This window comes from Vespa velutina, chromosome 8 (assembly GCF_912470025.1).
Source record: "Vespa velutina chromosome 8, iVesVel2.1, whole genome shotgun sequence".
Taxonomy (NCBI): Eukaryota; Metazoa; Arthropoda; class Insecta; order Hymenoptera; family Vespidae; genus Vespa; species Vespa velutina.
In genome coordinates, this window is record NC_062195.1 from 8,379,708 (window position 1) to 8,396,063 (window position 16,356).

A 16,356-nucleotide genomic window follows, 5' to 3' on the forward strand; every position below is an offset into this window, starting at 1 on the left:
GTAAAATTATCTGTTTATGTTAGAGTTTTCGAAAACTCTGCCGTGTAAAGTAACGAATTACAATACGACGATCGACGATCGTTGAGTCTATAAGCAGCTATATTATTAATTAATTAAGCGTTATTTAGGCGACTTATGTGCGCGTTGTTTAATTTTTTACTTTTTACAACTCTCTTTTTACAGCGAACTTTGTCAAAGTACCTGCTTCGAAAACGAAAAAAACAAAAAAAGTAATAAAATCCGTGAAAACAAAGCACACAGGTACCGTCCCATATATTATATATAGCTTATCTACACATACACAGACGCAATAATTTATGTATACTCGACAAGCTGAGTTTTTTATAAAATTGGTTAAGCAAATCGCCTGCGTGTGTCTTCGATTCATTGTATAAAACAAAACGACTAAACGCAAAGAGAAGCAAGCAGAGAGTTACTGCCAACAAATTTTGGGATGTGTCAAAAACATTTTTCCTATGGTGTTGTCAAGACGATGTTGAATGTACATAAGATATAATAAATAATATACCTTATACAATGTAATTATAGTGTATAATTTTGTACATAAATTAAATCTTAAGATTTCAATCTTATGGCCTCGGCAATATATCGTGTAAATCGATATGATATTCAAGGCTAAGTATTTTAACGTTGAAATTAACAGTTTAATAGATACGGCAATGATAGATAGAATCTAAGACTACAGATATTTAGCTATTTCTATTTTGTGCCGTTCGCTCCCATTTTTTTTTTTTTTTTTTTTTGGTGCTGCGCTCCCATTGGCTCCTACTAACTTCCATTGGCTACAAGAAAAAAAACTAAACTATATCCCTATACAAGTTTTCGAAATTTATCGGTCCAATCGCATTGGCCGTACAACACGACCTCTGCTGGTAAGTTCTTCATATACATTTGCTTCCTTTTCCGTTTGGCTTTGCAGAAAGGTTTGTGTCACTTTTATATGATATCGAGAAATCCAAATATACTTTGTTAATCGGAAAATTAATAAACATATCATGGATTTCTCAGAAATATACATATTTTTTCGATGTTTTTCAGATTATTATAGATATATTTTTTCTCACGTATGCTTTCATATTACAGAACCAAAATGGTACAACGACTAACCTATCGGCGGCGTTTGTCGTACAATACAAAAAGTAACAGAAGACGCGTGTAAGTAATATATATTGTACTGTTTACTTAACGGTAAATATGACAAATGAATTTTCTTTAATTCATATTTTTTTTCTACGATTTAGCAAATTATTTTGTTTGTGTTGTGTACAATCAATATACAATAGAGGTTATGTTTTGATAGTAGTTTTCCAATATTTTTCCACGTGTATTCTAGTATTTGAAATAAATCAATGTAATTCTATTAATACGAAAATATTAATAACTATTAATAACTTATTTAATTATTTTTTGTTCTTATATGTACGTTGCATAGACGAAAAAATGCAAATGCTAAAAGTTTTTCTGTTAAGATTGTTTTAACAAAAGATATATAATTCGGTTTTCTGCTATTTTTTATTTTATTTATTAATTATTATAATATTAATTATTGTAATAATTTCTTAAAATGTAAAAATAGTTTTAAGATTTTATAATATTTGAATATAGTCAATGTTTGTACATATGCCATCACACTTGCTATTTTTCATATATGTAACCTTTAAAGCATTTAGAAGTAAATTTAACTCATTCATTTTTTTATTTCACTGTCCGAAAAATACTAACCGACATATTTTTTATAGCGTTCGTACTCCTGGTGGTAAATTAGTATATCAATATTTGAAGAAACCTAAGAAAACTCCAAGATGTGGTCACTGCAAAGATAAGCTTAGAGGTATTCAGCCTGCAAGGCCAATGGAACGTTCACGTATGTGTAAGAGAAAGAAAACAGTCAAACGCGTATACGGTGGTGTCCTTTGTCACAAATGCGTTAAAGAAAGGTACATTTGAATATATTTTAACAATCAGTATTTTAAGTGTTTCCTAAGATATATGAAAAATAATGACCACATTTTACTGCCAATTATATTTGAATAATAACATTATTTGAGCTTTGTAGGATTGTCCGCGCTTTTTTGATTGAAGAGCAGAAGATCGTAGTTAAAGTTATGAAAGCACAGCAAGCTACTGAGAAGACAAAGAAAACAGACAAATAATAATGATTTTTATTAATTAAATAAAATAAATATAAAATTACCAAAAAATCGACTATAAATCATTATTATCACACTTTAGTGTACCTATAAATACGATTTTTATAAAGTCTGCTTAATATAATAATAGTAGAATAGAGGCACAGATATAAACAAACAAAACAATAGTTCTATCTTAACATATAATAATTCATTCCAATGTTGTAATTTAACAAAGCAACAACGAGAATGAAATGAATGAATCATGTTTGAATCTGCATCTTGCATTATAATGTGTAAGTAAAATATCGTCCATAAATTAAATGCCAAAAGTGCATTGTTATAAACATTTAATTTCCAAATATTAACTCATATAGCTAACATTTAATATCACTAAAAACTACTATGACATGTTACTAACCTACATTAAATACTGAAAGTGCTCTCCTTCATTTTCAAAGCAAAAATAATATCTATTAAATTTATATTATCTATTATCTGCATGGCTTAAAGTTTAAAAATTAAACTTATTTACAATAATACATTTTTATTAACTAATGAGCCACTCCATATATTGTTTAATGAACATCTTAATAATTCATAAATAATATTTACATTTGTTTTTTTTTTGCTTTTTTTTTTTTTTGACAAAATATTTCATATTATCTATATTAATCGCAATAAGATCATGTACAAATTAGAATAAAATTAAAGTTTAAAACATTGAATAAATACGCCACCTAGCAGCAAAATGCTTGAACTAATATAGAAAATGCGCCTCCAATACTATGTATTGTTTTCACACGTTCATCCAAAACACACCTCTGCATATGTAAATGATATATATATATACATAGCTAATAATAATATATAATTATCTACGTATCAACAAAAGATTTAACTTTTATCAAGATGTTTATTTACAATGAATCACTTTATTTCTCTACATACGAACGAAAAATTGTGAAAATGCATATGTCCTTCTATTTTTGTAAAACGATCGTTTAGATTTTGAAATTTTCGAATCAATGGACAAAATATGCGATTTCATTATCTATCGATCAATATCTATCAAAATCACATATTGTGATTTTCTTGCAGTTCACAATAGATACAGTAGCTCAACGAGCTATCGAAGAAGGATAAAAGGGACAGGTATTGTATTCCGATTATGGTCAACGTGCGTGCAAAACCCGTCCCAAAGGAGTATGGAGACTCGCTAACCTCGGTACTTTTAACAAGAGCCATATTTGTTGAGCGAAACTTTGTATGTACATATATGTACTAGTTATGCCACGGTATAGTTTCCACAATCAAGTATAAATGCCAACGACGTGAGAGAGTACGCCAAGTAAAAGTTTTGTATCAACTGAGTAAAATGCGGGAATTGCTAACAAATATTATAAACTTATTGAAAGGTGTATCGAACTTCATACATATTTGCATATATAAATATTTTATATCCATGTTGTACGCATAGTTTAGACTATAAACAATATATAACTAATTGAATTTCGAATTTCGATTTCTTTACTTGTATATACGTACTCCACGTGTTTACTTCTTAAGCACAGTGATATGAAATATTTTTTCGTTTTTCTTTTTTTTTTTATTTGTAAAAAAAATCTAAATTCCTTCATATATATACTTTTTATGAAGGATCGATTTCGTTGAACCACATCTACGGGTGATTTTTATCATAACATGAATCCACACAAGAATCTGAATTCATCGGTGACGTGTAATTTTTATAAGTACACCTTATACGTAAAGCTTGTTTAGCATTAAGAACGTAATTCGTTGGTTTTTGAAATAGCATCGAGTTCACGTAAAAGCATACAACTTTTTATTTTTCGCTGGTAGCTTATAAAATGGAATGGCCCCCAGGAGTATATCGGTTAATCTTTTAGCGATATGATTGACTCCGTGAGACTCGATGAGAATAAATTGACCACCGTACTTGGCCCTATTTGTCGATCGACCCCGAGTTTAGGGCCTGAATTTCTTACGTTCGGAATGTTCTTCGAATACTTTATCGCGACATATTATCTTCAGTACTAATTTATATAATATTATTTACATTATATATATATATATATTATCTTTAATACTAACACTTTATCTTTATTACAATTTATTATTAATTTCGTCGATATCATTATTGAATTAGATATACGTTTAATTAAGTTTAACAGTAAAAATGAATTGCAGTTATTGTTTAATTAAGAACAAATATTCCAATAAGAATATAAAATATTAAGATAATACTAAGTATTAAGAAAAATTTGATATTCTTTACGTTGATATCGATGTTAAAATAACTAGATTGTTTTACAATAGTTCTTCGAGGCAACGTATTAAATCGATTCGATCACGAGCGGTGTCAAGTTATTTAATTAAGTTAATAAAGCTACACGATCGCCATTGGCAATCCACGTTTTTTCATGTTGTAGCTACTTAGTTACATACATGTGATACACCCGTTGCATGTCAAAGAAGAAGGAAGAAGTTACTCGTTATTTTGAACACGAAACAAATGTCCTTGATTGCAAGACAATCTTCCCGTTTTAACAAATATAAAATCTTTGCGACGAGTATCATACTAGTAGTAAGAATATTCTTCAGTTTAAGTCGAACTTCAATATCTACTCATTTTGAGGACTCCTAGCATCACTCTTTTAGAATTATATAGCCATTCGATATTTATGACCACGAGAATAGGTATTAAAAAGACTTCTCGAGAAACGAGTATTCTCGATTACGCAATTTATCTGGTCTTTGCAAATATTTATACGACTATCGAATAGAAAGATACGAACACTCAGTTTCTCTTATGTATGTCCTTGTTTATCTTTTTATTTAGTAATTAATTTTACATACATAAGATCGTACTTCATTGTTAAATCGACATAAGTATAATTTAAGAATTTATAATAAGTTTAATGTTTTCTTCGAATTTTTTTTATAACATAAAAGGAACTTCTTCTTTTGGGTGTTGCATAAAGGAAAAGAAGTCGAGTCACTTCGAGAGTCACGTTTAATCGTAAAAAGGATCAATCGAAGAGAATCGTAAAAAGTCACCGTTTCCCAGGAAGACTTGCTCTCTCGAATCTTGGGTTCCGTTTCAAGGGAGAGCTCCTCCTTGAGAAGCGATACGAGTGTAAGAATGCGGTGGTCGATCGAATAAAAAGCGGCGCAACGAAAACTTGGCACGAGAGAAGAGATTTTAAAGGATACTGTATACCTTTTCAGATGACGCGAAGCGACTAAACAGAAACAGAAGAAAAACCGATAGAGACAAAATAGGAAGGTTGTTTACCGCACGATGCAATTAATGTTTTTTAATTTGCAAAAGGACAGATTTAAGAAATAATTTAATTCTCTTATAAAAAAAAGAATAAAAGAAATGAATATAATTTCATTTAACGCACTTGCAAAAATAAAATTACATCGATATGATGAATTTACAGTGCAATTAATATTTTTATTTGCAAAAGGATAAATTTAAGAAATAATGTAGTTTTCTTGTAAATAAAGAAAATAACGAAAATATAAAAAATGAAGATAACTTTATTTAACATACTTATAAAGACAAAATTACATCGATATGATCAATTAACGTGACAAAAAAAAACAATAATGACAACAATAACAACATGAAACAAACAAAAGTAAAATGAAAGTACTCGTCGCAAAGAATTTTGTGTTTGACTCGATCTATCGGAAATAATAATCAATGTGGTTAGCCACAGCAGCTGCGAGAAGCTATCCCAGAGTTGAGTACTCGCGGCTTTCGTACGCTTGAGTCGGCGTTTCGTTTCGGTTCAATTGCCTCGAAATTATTGCAACCACCAGCAAGCCATCGGAATTCGCAATTCCGTCGATCTCAGTGCCGAGTCCGTTCGATTTCAGAACCCCTACGTTAGCTTAAGGATCGAAAAACTAATAGAATCAAGTGACAAACAAAATGGCTATGTTAGCTCGCGTCAACTTTAACCGCGTTTAAATAGCAGTAGCAGTTATTTTACGGTTTCGCGTTTAATTGACGGTTATAAAATACGAAGCGGCCACACGAAGGCAAAGAGAGTAAAAGTCGGATCGAATATAATCTGTCGTGCGCACGGCCATATTAGACGTATAGGATAGGCTCGATGTGCCGCATGATTCCTATAATTTTCAGAGCTCGTGTTTGACAAAATAACAAGTGGGTGGGTGTCGGTTTTCACACCCGCAGCCTGGCGGGGCCTCTTCGGGGAATGTAAAAAAGGGCAGAACACGAAACCGGTCCCGATGGATCTTTGTTGTGCTGAGTCTCGCGTTTACCCTCTCACTCTCTTCCTTCCTTTTATTTTTTTTCTTTTTCTTTTCCTTTTTCTTTTTTCTTTCTTCTTCTCCTTCTTCTTTCTCTGTTGCTCTCACGTACCACGGAATAAGAACCGAAGCCTGGTCCAGGACCGTCTACTAGCCTCCCGCCACTCGATACGCGTTTGGACCTCTCCGAGAACATCGACTTCGATCTTGTCACTTTTCAACTCTCTTTCGACCTTTGTTATAATACATCTTTTCAAAGATCCTAATACCTCATTGCTCGATGAGAATTTATTTTGTAGATTCGTCCTTTGCGTCCTTTTCGATAATAATGTAATTGATAAAATAAATGAAATTTCTTTTCACGTTTATGTTTCAGAATTGTTAAAGAGTTTCTTTACATTTATTCATTATTATTATATATGCGTTAATAATATATATATTAAAAATAAAATTTAATTCACATATAAAAATTAATAATTTATTTCGATTTATAAAGGCATTCCTTTTATTCAACACATTATTCGTGATTATTTATAGTATCGCGTGTATCACTCTTATCCATTGACAAGATATCGACAAGGACATCAGTTACCATTGAGGCTAACATTGAGAGAAAACTCGTAAACAGACAAATAAATTATGGGTCTAAAATATAGAAATGACAAAATATGGAGAATCGCCAAATCATACTCGATTCCTCGTTCATTATAACTCGGGTCATGATTGCGTCACGACTCGTTGGCTAATTATGATTGGATGCAAATTAGGTGATCTCGCTGGAGGATATATTTGCCTGTAACGTTCATTCTCTCTTTCTATCTTTCAGCGGTCACCTCGTGTGAACGAACGAACGAACGAATATAAATACGTAAGTTAAATTTAATCATTATAAATGTATGCGGTAGCGTGATTTTCGTGAAGGGAAGGATATCTTGTGTTTGTCGAGTTAAACTTCGATATATTCTAATTTGTCGGTAGGCGGGTACGATTAGGTGATTCTCGTCTCTCTTCGTCGTCATCATCTATCTCTGTCTCTGTCTTTCTCTCTCTCTCTTTTTCATTGAATTCATTCGAGCAGACAATATGTACACGTGTACATACGAATATATATATATATATATATATATATATACATACAGAAATGATAGTCTCAACGCGTCGACCTATCTTGCATCTCGTCGGTTAATAATTTTCCAGTTGAGAACTCTCTATAAGGATTTCGACGAATCGTTTGCACGAAGATCTCTTTATATCTTTATAAACGTTATCGATCATTTACACCCAACACTTGTTTTTAATCGTCTTTCGCTTTAATCGAAGAAGAAGAAGAAAAAAAGAGAAGAAGATTGGATGGACTAAATCGAACATTTCCTCTTTCCAATTCTTCTTCTTCTTCTTTCCTTTCCTTACCTTTTCGTTTCTCGCTCTGTTTTCTAACCTCTTACTATCTTTTTCCTTTCTTACTCATTCTCTCTCTTTCTCTCTCTCTCTCTCTCTCTCTCTCTCTCTCTCTCTCTCTCTCTTTCTCTTTACATTAGTCGTATCACGTCGGCACGGTCGCCTTTGATCGAGCACCGGTGGCCCCAATTCACACCTGACTTTTAGCGATAAAAGCCACCTCTAAAGATATCCTTATACACAGCTGGTTGTACGCAGCACCGTTCGCATACACAACCAAAAAGGAAGAAACTTTTTATCGTGACCAGGTAGTCGACCCTCTTTTTAACTCCAACTTAATCGAGCGAATTCATTTGCTACTTCTCTTTTTCTACTTCTCTTTTTTCTTTTTCTTTTTCTCCTACTCTCTCTCTCTCTCTCTCTCTCTCACTCTTTCTCTCTCTCTCTCTCTCACTCTTTCTCTCTCTCTCTCTCTTTCTTTCATTTTCTTTCTTTCTCTTTTTTCTATTTTTCGCGATAATAACATTACGAGAGAAAAAAAATAACAAAGTAGAAAGGAATCGACCTGTATACTTCCATGGAACAGGACCAAGTCCTCGTCCGATCGAATTATTATGGCGCCAAAAAGCTTTGTATTCGTGAATATAAAATCGAAAGATGTTCGGACATTTTCTGTCCCTCACTATATTTATTCCTTTTATTTTCTCTCTCTTTCTCCCCCCCCTCTCTCTATCTATCTATCTATCTATCTACCTATCTATCTATCTATCTATCTATCTATCTATCTATCTATCTATCTATCTATCTATCTATCTATCTATCTATCTATCTATCTATCTATCTATCTATTTATCTCTCTTTCTTTCCCTATGAACGATTATTCAGTCGGTTAACCGCTTCCTGTCGTTAATATAAGAGATGCCACTTCGGTAGAGTCTCCAAGAAGAGACATATGAGCCAACCCCAGCTTCCCTATACTAAATAGACACAATTACGATCGATTATCCAATATCGTCCTATCGTTTAATCTCGACCGAGAATGCTCCTTGTTAAGAGTTACGTGCCACTTTATTTCAATAGGATATATATATATATATATATATATATATATATATATATTTATATATATAAATATATCTTTCTCTATTGACAAAAAAATTCTTCTCCTTTTTTATTACCAACATTTCAAATGAAGTTAACTTTCTTAAACATGTTATTTTACTCGCTTATATATATATAAACTTTATATATATATATATATACTTTACTCGCTTATGTATATATATATATATATATATAATTCTATTTTAATTATCAAGAAGTTGTTTTTTTTCCTTTCTTTTTTAAGTAAAGAAAAATTCATCGAAAAAAAATATATAAATTTTAATCACAATATATGGACCAGGAAATAAAGTACGCTCCTGAAATTCGACTCTCGAGGTGGTATAGAATGCCGAGACTGATGTGGTTACCAGAGAGGGCCGAGAACTGACCCAAAGGCCGGAAGGCTACGCCGCGTTAAGGCCCAGACATGGATTTTGCTCTTTTGTGGCTCCGTCCGACCATTTCTCTTCTCTCTTTCTCTCTCTCTCTCTCTCTCTCTCTTCTCTCTCTCTCTTTCTTTCTCTCGCATACATACACTCATTCTATCTCGAAGGAAATATATATTTCTACCTTCGTCGGTCCACCTCGTAGCGGGCGCCGAACAGATCGAGATTTTGGGCCCTCTGGTTCCCCCTTCTTTTCCCTCCTCACGCCCGACTCCTTTTCTTGAACAGTCCTCCTGTCGCGTTTTAAACTTCGCCGAGGCGCCAGGCGAGAGAGTATTAAACAGACCGTTCGTGGAACGGCAAAAGGGGTTCATTCTAATCCAAGGATCTTGTTCAACCTCGCGAATTGTCGGCCTTCCTTCTCACACCTTTTTTCAACGATGAATATCCTTGAAAATATCCTTGTAAACCTGTTTCGCGATAATACAACGAGAATCCTTTATTCTTACGATATATTTGTACCTATCGGTTTGTCAAAGTTCTTTACTAATTACAATTTGCTATTCACGCGCCATTGATTTCCATTAACACGCAATAACTTGTAATCACATATATATAGTTGTATACTATCGTTCTATATTTTTCCAAAAAAAGAAAAAAAGAAAGAAAAAAAGGAAGAAAAAAAAAGAAAAAAGGAAATTTTCAAGTTTCAAACGATGAATCTTTATGAATCTTTTTTAAACCCGCTTTATAAAAAGTATCCATAGTATTATTCGAGAATGTTTCACACCATTGATCATTCCTCTTTCTTCGTAAAAGAAAATACGGTTCCAAGACATCCGAGACGAATGGACTGTGATTCGAGATCCGAATAAGGGACCTTTACGATCAGACTCGATCCCTACCTCCCTTTGTTGCCCATTGTCGCGTTTACCCGTAGCCGTTCGAATGTGACGAGCCAAAGGCGAGATCTCCGTCGCCCTCGACTATATAAAAACGAACGAAGGGCTTCGCAGAAGAAGAAAACGACGATGAAGTAGAAGACGAAGAAGCAGGCGGTCGATTGTAATCCCGAAATCCGGTTTGAAGGAACGGATTGTCGTCCACGTTGCTCCTCCTTTTTCGTTAACACGGAATTCAAAAGATTCTTCTTTCTCTCTCTTTCATTCCTCTACGACATTCTACCGAACCAAGCACGAATAAGTAACACGCATAGCTCTCGAAGAAACTCGTACGAGTTCTTTTTTCTTTTCGAGCTCGACAAAATTTCATTCGTTTTCATTCGTTGGCGGCCACGAGCACCTCAATCGAGTTGACGGTTGCCTTAACAACGGTTTCCGCGCAAATTGATAAGATCCCCATAAGCTACAATCGTATTTTATTCGTAATGACAAAAATCGATTTCTCCCTTTCGAGAATATCATTACCAGGATTCATTCGTGACAGTAAGAGATTCTCGACAGTGGTCAATTGTTCGATCTTATAAAAGGCTCGTTTATTATTTTAGTTCAATTAGAATTGCGAAAAATAAAAAAGAAAAAAGGAAAAAAGAAAAAAGGGAAAAGAAATTATTTTTCATAACGAACAACGAACTTCGAGTTGAACGGTCGATCTTTTCGTTATCGGAAAAGAATATTCGAACGTAGGTATCTTCCTTTTCTTCCAATACTAGAAAATTATAACGAGTAAATAACAACTAATTATAAATCTGAGTCAGTAAGTCAGTCAGTCAGTCAGTCGAGTAGGTGGTTCTTCGACGGCCTCATAACTTTATTCACCAGCAATACAACTTCGCGATATATATGGCATTACTATAATAATTATGAGATTCCTTATCTTATCCCTATAGTTTTCGTTGAGTAAGCTCGCTCATGAGCTACTATGGCGCTCCGATCGCGTTGTCTACTTTTTTTTCTTCTTTTTTTCCTTCCTCTTTCTTCTTGGCTTACGCGATAAAAGTACGCGCGCGTGTAATTGAGTGCTTATGCACGCGTGTGATAAGGAAAAAGAAGAAGAAAGAAAAGAAAAAAAAAAGGAACTAGAAAAAATAGACGTAAGACGACACAACGAAGAACATTTGTCTTTTTATCGAGTCACAATTTTTTTCTTTTAGAAATTTCTTTTTATAACTTCAATCAAATAAAAATGAGAATTCTGAAGATTATAATATGTAGATACATTAATGTACCTATATGTACGTACTGTATTATCGTTTTTATCAATTAAGAATCATTGTCCATAGCTTTAACATTTCTGCCAAATCATTCTCGAGGTAATAAAAGACAACAATAAAAGTTTTCTTTATGAGAAAAACTCAAGAATCGTATAATTGATTTAGTTGTTGCATTCAAACGAATCGGATCTTTTATATAAATCGTAAAAATCATTTGACTCGGCTTTAAAATCATGCCTATAAAAAAGTACATATAAACGTACACACATATATATATATATATATATATATATATATATATATACATGTATGCATACTGATATCAAACGGAGAATATCAATTTCGACATTCCTCTCAAATGTAAGTCGGGACACGCGCGACAATGCACAAGGAAACGACTCCGAGCAGTGTTTACAGGCGTTTAAGAGCAACGTTTCAATTAGTTCCGGTAGAAGCAGCTAACATGCGAACGCGGAACGCTAAATAAGTGGTCAACCGAGCGGGTGGTGAGAATACGAGAGAATGAACGAGAGAGAGAGAGAGAGAGAGAGAGAAAGAGAGAGAGAGAGAGAGAGAGAGAGAAGGAGAGAGAAAGAGAAAATGAGAGAATGAGAGATAGAAAATGAGAGAAAGAGAGAGAAAGTTTAAACACAGTGTCCTTTGTACTCTAAAATTAAGTGATTCACGATCCAGAGACAAATTGTGTCAGGACTTATGAGTATGCGTCTATAATTTTCGGTGCGGCATAATAATTTGCATTTTTATGAGCGATAAACGCGTTTAAGTACGAACGTGCTCGCGCACGTCTAGCCTCATAAAAGAAAAAGAGAGAGAGAGATCGATTACCATATTCTCGTAATCCATCGTTATTATCGAACATGATCGGACAACAATTTTATTTCATGTTTTTTCTCACTAAATAAGTCGATTAAACATAACGGAAAAACGTGTAATACAAGCATAATATATAAACGGCAAGTTTAAAAACGAATGAAATCGTGTCTCTTGTTTTCAATCGATTCAATAAAAGGTTATAGAATGACGTACATAATTCGCGAAAGAAACACGTGCTGAGGACGTCGCGAAGAGGGCAGAGTCATGGTATTGATAATCAACGAAATGACGCCCGCTGCTCGTCGTAAATAAGATCGAACAGCGATTTCGAACGTGTATTAGTAAATTATGATAAGAAATCATCGTGTATATAATATATAAAACGTGCGAAACCCGATATATCCATACGAAATTCTTTTCGCTTGCGAATAAAATTCTTTTATGTTTATTAAACGAAAGCAAAAAGAAAAAGAAAAAAGAAAAAAAAATAACGACAGCCTAAATTTATATCTTCGTTGTCTTTAAAAAAAAAAAAACAAAATATTAGGTATACTTAACTGAATCATATTAAAAATCGGAAAAAGATTTCGTAACTAACGAAAGAGCGATCGTTAACATACGGAAAAATCTTAAATGTATATAAAAAAAGAAAAAATAAAAAAAAAAAAAGAGAGAAAAAACTAAAAAAGAAATATATTATATATACATATACATATACATATATATATATATATACATTGTCAAATGAAACGATATGATAAGATAATCATAACTAATCGAATAAGTTTGCGTTAAAATATTCGACTAGTAAATAAGTAGGTAGATACACGTGTCGCATGGAAATTAATATACAATCGTACACGAGTTATATCTTTGCGAATATACAAGTGTCAGTAGTAGATAGTGGAGCAGTAAAGAAACCTGAATAGCATCGGATCGTCATGAGAGATAGCGCAAAGAACTGAACGATCGAGAAAAAGGAACGTAAGCTGAAAACGCATGGGTGCGTAGCTCGCATTCGCGCGCGCACACTTCTGCATGGTTGCGTTCGAACGTGTCGGAAGTCGCGTTTCCATAAAAGCGTTCAACATCATCTCTAAAAATACATGTATGTAATAACGGAGGTGGTTTAAACGGCGAAACGAAGCAGCGTCGCGTTTCAATCTGTATCGCGATCCTTCCTTCATATATGGTACATATGAGCAAAGTAAAAACATGGATAGGCAACAGGTTAGGCGAGAAACTTTAAAGAAATCAATGATAACGACGAAAATGACAAATCCTTTTGATTCTGTATCGATTTATAAAACCATTTTAAAAATCAATAAGCAAATCTAATAAGAATCAGTACGATGTGTTGATTATTTTTTCAATAATGTTTTTATATAAAGCTTCCGTTCAATTTATTTTACGATTAAAATTTACTAAGCGTTCTTTACTTAAAAAAGATTGCGTATGTAGAGAAGAATTTGTTAAATCTGTTTACGTATTATTAGTTTGGATATATCATCACAAGTAATCCTTATTGATCCGATATTTTCGTTTGAATTAATTTGCATTAACTTATTGTTAATTATTTTTTATCTCGGTTATATTAGAGTTTAATACCCAATTATTTGATGTCGATCGGATAATAAAAATTTCTTCAATATTTCGAATTGATTTAATGTCATTTCATCGCAAGAATCACGATAATCGTTGGATTTTAATCTACCATGTAGATCGAACGACGATAAACCAAAGGTGTTGGGAAAAATAAATATGATTTTCTAACGTGCGAACAAAATTAAAGGGAAATTAATTTATATGTGGCATTAAACAGGAAACTTTTCAAGAACGAGTAAATTTCTCACGACTCACGACTAAGCTCATTCGATTTCTCACGCGCTTCGTGCAATTAATAAGCGGCCACCAGTTACGATGAAGACTTTTATGGCACCGCAAAGAACATATTAAATTGAATACTTAGCCACCTAAATATTGGGCCTAGTTGGAGATATTTCAACGGAAATACGCGAAAAGAGAAAGAAAGAAAAAAAAGAACGCGTGGTACAAAGTGTTCGAGTATAATGTTCGTTTCAAGTTCTACGTTGTTGATTTTAACTAATTAAAGAGTAATAGATATAGTTAAGCGACTGATAATCTCCGTGTAAGAAGAGCCTACGGCAAGAAGTATAATGACTGACGAATCTATAAGCCTTCGTTAACTTAGTAAGAGCAGGTTCGGTAAGATCAGATCGATCGATTTTCAACGACTTTAAAAAGAATACTAATGACTGTCGATGTACAACGTCGTTCGAGCGTAAAGTTATACCTATCAACTGGTACGTAGTTACTATCTCGTTCGTATAAATATACTTTCAATGAAATCGCAATGTAATTAACTACTTCAATAAATAAAAATAAAAAAAAAGTCAACGACATCGTCATAAACGTTTCGCAAATCGCTTCACGATCTAAGAAGCGACTTTCAAGATACTCGCTTCCTATTCGTTCAAATTCTCACGCACTCCCGCTAATTAACCGGTCGAAGAGCAATGTTCGCCTGATACTTCTTCTTCTTCTTTATTTTTTTTCTTTTTCACAGAAACGTCAAGGAAGCACTAAACTAGGAGATACAACGTAGGAAAAGACGCAAATAAGTACCGATCCCCTCGAGCTCGATCAAACTCCTTTTGCTACCTTGCACAACTTGATCTATCTCCTTTTCGAGGCGAAGAAATCGCCTTCTTTTCACGGTCGCATCGAGTTTCGCCGCTTCCTCACTCTTATGCCGTGCAAATCTCCTCACGGAGTCGTAACATCGTTAACAATTTACCTGCGTTTAATTGACCCATTAGATACCGTTATTTCCACGAGTCGAACATTTTAATGTAAACGCGATTCGAGTTGCATTTAGTTGAAAAACAATTACAAAGGATCGATCATACGTTAAGAATTGAATAAACATTAAGAGAGATGTAAACATCCGTGATCATTTTGAGAAAAATTTTAATGGAAAAACGACGTGTCTAAAAACACAAAAGCGCAAGATAAATACAAACATATATATATATATATATATATATATATATATATATATGTATGTGTATATATATATATATATATATATATATATGTATATAGATGAAGTCGCAAAAAAAGAAAAAAAGGAAAATAATAAAAAGAAAAAGAAAATAAAAAAGAATATACCACGTAAAAGTAATAATGAGCTTCGGACGAGATCGAGATTTTTTTTCTTTTGATAAAAAAGAAAAATAAAGAAAAAAGAATATAGTCACATCATTATCGTTCCTTTGACTCAAGAAAAAGATTTCAGATTCTAGCTGAGTTCTAGTTCTCCGTTGACGGTGACGCGAGACGCATAGACATTCGCGCCTTTCCAAGGAGCAGCAGCTCCCCTCACTGCTCCTCTTGGCTCATACTCTCTTAAAGCTCTGGAGCCGTCGGCTGGTATATACTGTCGTGGCTTGTTACGCGGGAAAAGGAGAAAGAGAAAGAAAGATCTCTTCGGGGCTCTGCTCGTCGCGGCACGGTGGCGCCCGCAGGGCGCCGTCGCGCGCTCTTCCCCCACTTTTTCAACCTGATGCCAGGTCCGTACCAAGCTTCAACATCGTAATATATTCTTCTGTCTATACAATTTCTCTTCTAAAATCTACTCGACAATGTCTAAAGAAGGATAATCAAGAAGAATAATCGATGATGAATAAAACAAAGGGAAAAGAGAAAAAAAGCAAAAAGAAGTTTACTGATTTTTCAGCGAGAATTGCATCGGATTAGAAAAAGCTGATATGCTTTTTTTTATAGCTCGTATATATATATAGGCACACACACATGTACACAAGATGCAATTCTCGCTGAAAAACCAATACATTTTTTCTTCTTTTTGCTGTTTTTTTCTTTTTTCTTCGTTTTATACATCATCGATTATATATATATATATATATATATATATATATATATATATATATATACATATATATATGTATATATGTGTGCA

General features: G+C 33.4%; 1 protein-coding gene and 1 long non-coding RNA gene across 2 annotated transcripts; one reads left to right on the forward strand and one right to left on the reverse strand.

The window, feature by feature from the left end:
• The first annotated feature begins 857 nt into the window (after positions 1-857).
• Positions 858-2,222, forward strand: LOC124951199 (60S ribosomal protein L34-like). The gene is made up of 4 exons (XM_047499173.1): positions 858-944; positions 1,105-1,176; positions 1,761-1,958; positions 2,078-2,222. Exons 2-4 carry the CDS (start codon positions 1,112-1,114, stop codon positions 2,172-2,174), a joined length of 360 nt encoding a protein of 119 aa, XP_047355129.1. The 5' UTR covers positions 858-944; positions 1,105-1,111; the 3' UTR covers positions 2,175-2,222.
• Positions 2,223-5,581: 3,359 nt separating this feature from the next.
• Positions 5,582-11,503, reverse strand: LOC124951200. Its single transcript, XR_007101556.1, has 3 exons — positions 10,140-11,503; positions 9,534-9,819; positions 5,582-6,776 (listed from the first exon to the last, which is right to left on the reverse strand). It is a non-coding gene; the product is annotated as an uncharacterized LOC124951200 (long non-coding RNA).
• Between the last annotated feature and the right edge of the window lie 4,853 nt (positions 11,504-16,356).

Bases quoted from the DNA above. Each gene is read 5' to 3' on its own strand.
- LOC124951199 (XM_047499173.1), top strand. From the start codon at position 1,112: ATGGTACAACGACTAACCTATCGGCGGCGTTTGTCGTACAATACAAAA. The intron at 1,177-1,760 runs GTAAGTAATATA...TATTTTTTATAG, and splicing joins AAAAGTAACAGAAGACGCGT to CGTTCGTACTCCTGGTGGTA. The intron at 1,959-2,077 runs GTACATTTGAAT...TGAGCTTTGTAG, and splicing joins CACAAATGCGTTAAAGAAAG to GATTGTCCGCGCTTTTTTGA.